At 37.4% G+C, this 3,100-nt stretch overlaps 1 protein-coding gene across 1 annotated transcript; it reads left to right on the top strand.

The window, feature by feature from the left end:
- The first annotated feature begins 419 nt into the window (after positions 1-419).
- LOC113305082 lies at positions 420-824 on the top strand. The gene has a single exon (XM_026554191.1). The coding sequence runs from the start codon at positions 420-422 to the stop codon at positions 822-824; it is 405 nt and encodes a 134-aa protein (XP_026409976.1).
- The last annotated feature ends 2,276 nt before the right edge of the window (positions 825-3,100 follow it).

Raw genomic sequence — 3,100 nt, 5'->3', positions numbered from 1 at the left:
GGAAGGGGCTTCACAAAGCATTTGGTACCAATGTCAGTCTTAGCTCGGCTTTTCATCCGCAGTCAGATGGACAGTTCGAACGGGTTATTAGGATATTGGAAGATATGCTTAGGGCATGCGTACTAGATTTTCAAGGTAGTTGGAAAAGTCATTTATCGTTGGCTGAATTCGCTTATAACAATAGTTACCAGGCAAGCATTGGTATGGCACCATTTGAAGCGTTATATGGGAGACCGTGTGGATCACCGATATGTTGGACATAAGTTGGAGACAGTTTTTTAACTGGGACGACAGTAATTGCAGAGACCACGGAGAAGATTAGGATCACTAAAGAACGTCTTCGAGCAGCCCAGAGTAGGCAGAAGAGTTATGCAGATCATGGTCGACGTCTACTATAGTTTGAGGTTGGGAAGTATGTTATGTTACGAGTATCACCAAGAAAAGGTGCTACTAGGTTTGGATTGAAGGGAACACTCGCACCACGGTTTATTGATCCATTTAAGATTGTTGAGAAAGTTGGGGAAGTAGCTTACAGGATTGCATTACCCGCGAGCATGGGTCAGGTTCATAATGTATTTCATGTTTCTATGTTTCGAGGTTACGAATATGATCCCTCTCATGTTTTGGATTGGCAATATCTGTCATTAGAAGTTAATGGTTCATATAAGGAAGGGCCAATAGAAATTTTGGACCACAAGGAGAAGGTTTTGAGAAACAAATTCATCCCATTAGTGAAAGTGCTCTGGATTCATCACAATATCGAAGAAGCTACATGGGAGAAAGAATCCGATATACGAGCACAATACCCAGAGTTGTTTGCTTGAGGTATGTTAACTTTTTTTCGAGGAAGAAAAGTTCTGTTAGGTGAGGTGATTGTAGAGATCTTGTGATTTATCCTTCGTTTATTATTTTAGCTAGGCTTGTTTAGTAATAATTGGGATGATGTGGCTTGAAAATTTTCTGAAACCAACCCTGAGGTTGGTTAGGCCTTGTTTGGTAATAGTTTTTTTTTTTAGGATGTTAAAGGTCTGTATTGGTGTGCTTGTTTTTGATTGTGCTTATCTAGCTTAGTGGCGTGTTAGAACCTCTGTTTTTCTGAATTGCCTTAGCTTAGTCAACACTAGTTAATGGATACGTGGCGAACTCCACTCTTGACACAGTGTTCGTTTGTATCTCGTTGGGGGTATGTTTGGAAATGATGTTTGATGAAACTCTTAAGACTTATCTGTTCGAGAGCTTGGTATGTGGATGTTGTAAGAGAAAACAGACGGGAATCGACGAGAGATTCTTGTGAAAAGAAATTCATCGAAAGGTTTAGAAAAATTTGTAACCAATTCTGATTCATCTTGAGTGTTTGAAAGTGATGAATTTCATGTTATATTCTACTGATTTACATGGAGATTTGGAAGTAATCAAAGAAGGGTTTTTATTTTTTCTTGTTTGATGATTACACTGCACCAAATTCCCGTATTAGTAACAGCAATTCGTAACGGCTTATGAGCCGTTACGAATTTCCCGTTACAAATGGCCGTTACGAAAAATTCGTAACAGGTGGAAGCCGTTACTAATTTCTTAAAAATTTGTAACAGGGCTAAGCCGTTACGGAATTTTTTATACGCGTGCCAGTGACACGCTTGGTCACACTTGGGTGGTAACACCTTCAGAATATGCGTGTGCCATTCACATGTGTGCCATTATGTTTCCACCCACGATGAGTTATACCAGAGGATATTTCCTCCCATGCGTGTGCGATTCACATGCGTGCTTTTGAGGATATCTCAGCACTTAGCCAAATCGAGATTTCATTTTCAGTTTTTTCTTTTCTCTCTTCTGCTCCTGTTCTTTCTTCTCCTCTCCTCTCCTCTCGTCTCATCTCCACACTCGTTAATTTTATGATCTTTGAAGAACTGTGTAAGATTAACGAGTTTAGATTTCGATTTTAGTTTCGATCTGCATAAGTCATCATCAATTTTTCGATTTTAGGGTTTTATCATCTGTTAAATCAGATTTTTGGGTTTCATCTGATACCAATTTTTTTTCCATTTCATTTTAGGGTTCGTCGGGTTGGAGCTTTCAAGAACTGATCTTGAATCTCAGATTTAGGTATATGTTTCTTCTTTTTGTCTGTTAGATTTTCTCTTCCTTATCTTTTTTTCTTCTTCCCTGTAGAATCACATCTGTTAATCAATTTTAGGGTTTGATTTCATCATTTGTATTTCATCTGTGTAAGTCTTTCGTCATATGTTTTAGGGTTTGGGTTATTTCGATTTTTGGGTTTCAGTTTGTTAATCATATTTAAGGGTTTCATTTTGTTAATCAGTTTTAAAGGTTTTAGTTTGTTAATCAGTTTGAGGGAGTTTCACTTGTAAATAAGGTTTGTTTACAGGTACTGATTGGTTTCGGTTTTGTTATACCAAGGTTAGATATTCCTAAAATTGAAGTGCGATTTGAGAATCTGTCGGTGGAAGGGGATGTGTTTGTTACAAATAGAGCACTTCCTACTTTTTTCAATGCTTTTTTGAATGCTTTGGAGGTAATTTTTATTTCAATTTCTTCCCATTATCGATGCCTAATTGTTGCACTTCCACTTATTAGTATTAGCCAAATATGAGCCTGCCTTCATTTATAGAAAAATAAAATGAGTTTCTCTTTGTATATTTGTATGCAACTCACTTAGGAAAGAACTCGACTTAATGTGGCAGGTCATTAAGGAGTGTGTGGAAGCAGAAGCATGGTTGAGAGAGAAGCAGCAGCATGAAGACTCTCTGCCTAAATATGCTAACCTAGTGTTGTTGTCTGCTGACGTTAATAGGAATGTAGAGGCCCTTGATAGGTATCAATTTACACTTGGTCAAGAATTAACGTTAGCAGATGTTGTTGTATTAACTTATGCATGTGATAGACCAGCCACTCTTGATGGTTTAAGTATGTTTTGGTTACCAGAACTTCGTAAATTGGAGGTTTGTGTTTTCTTTTCTATTATTTTGATTTGATTGTTCTGGAATTACTGTGTTGAGTTGGATTTCATTTCTAGAATCATGTCATACACTGTTCTTATGGCTAAATTTCTATGTTAATTATGACAGGTCATTGATTACTA

The sequence above is a fragment of the Papaver somniferum genome, chromosome 8 (assembly GCF_003573695.1).
Source record: "Papaver somniferum cultivar HN1 chromosome 8, ASM357369v1, whole genome shotgun sequence".
Lineage (NCBI taxonomy): Eukaryota > Viridiplantae > Streptophyta > Magnoliopsida > Ranunculales > Papaveraceae > Papaver > Papaver somniferum.
This window is presented reverse-complemented; position numbering and strand designations above follow the sequence as displayed.

Bases quoted from the DNA above. Each gene is read 5' to 3' on its own strand.
- LOC113305082 (XM_026554191.1), top strand. From the start codon at position 420: ATGTTACGAGTATCACCAAGAAAAGGTGCTACTAGGTTTGGATTGAAG.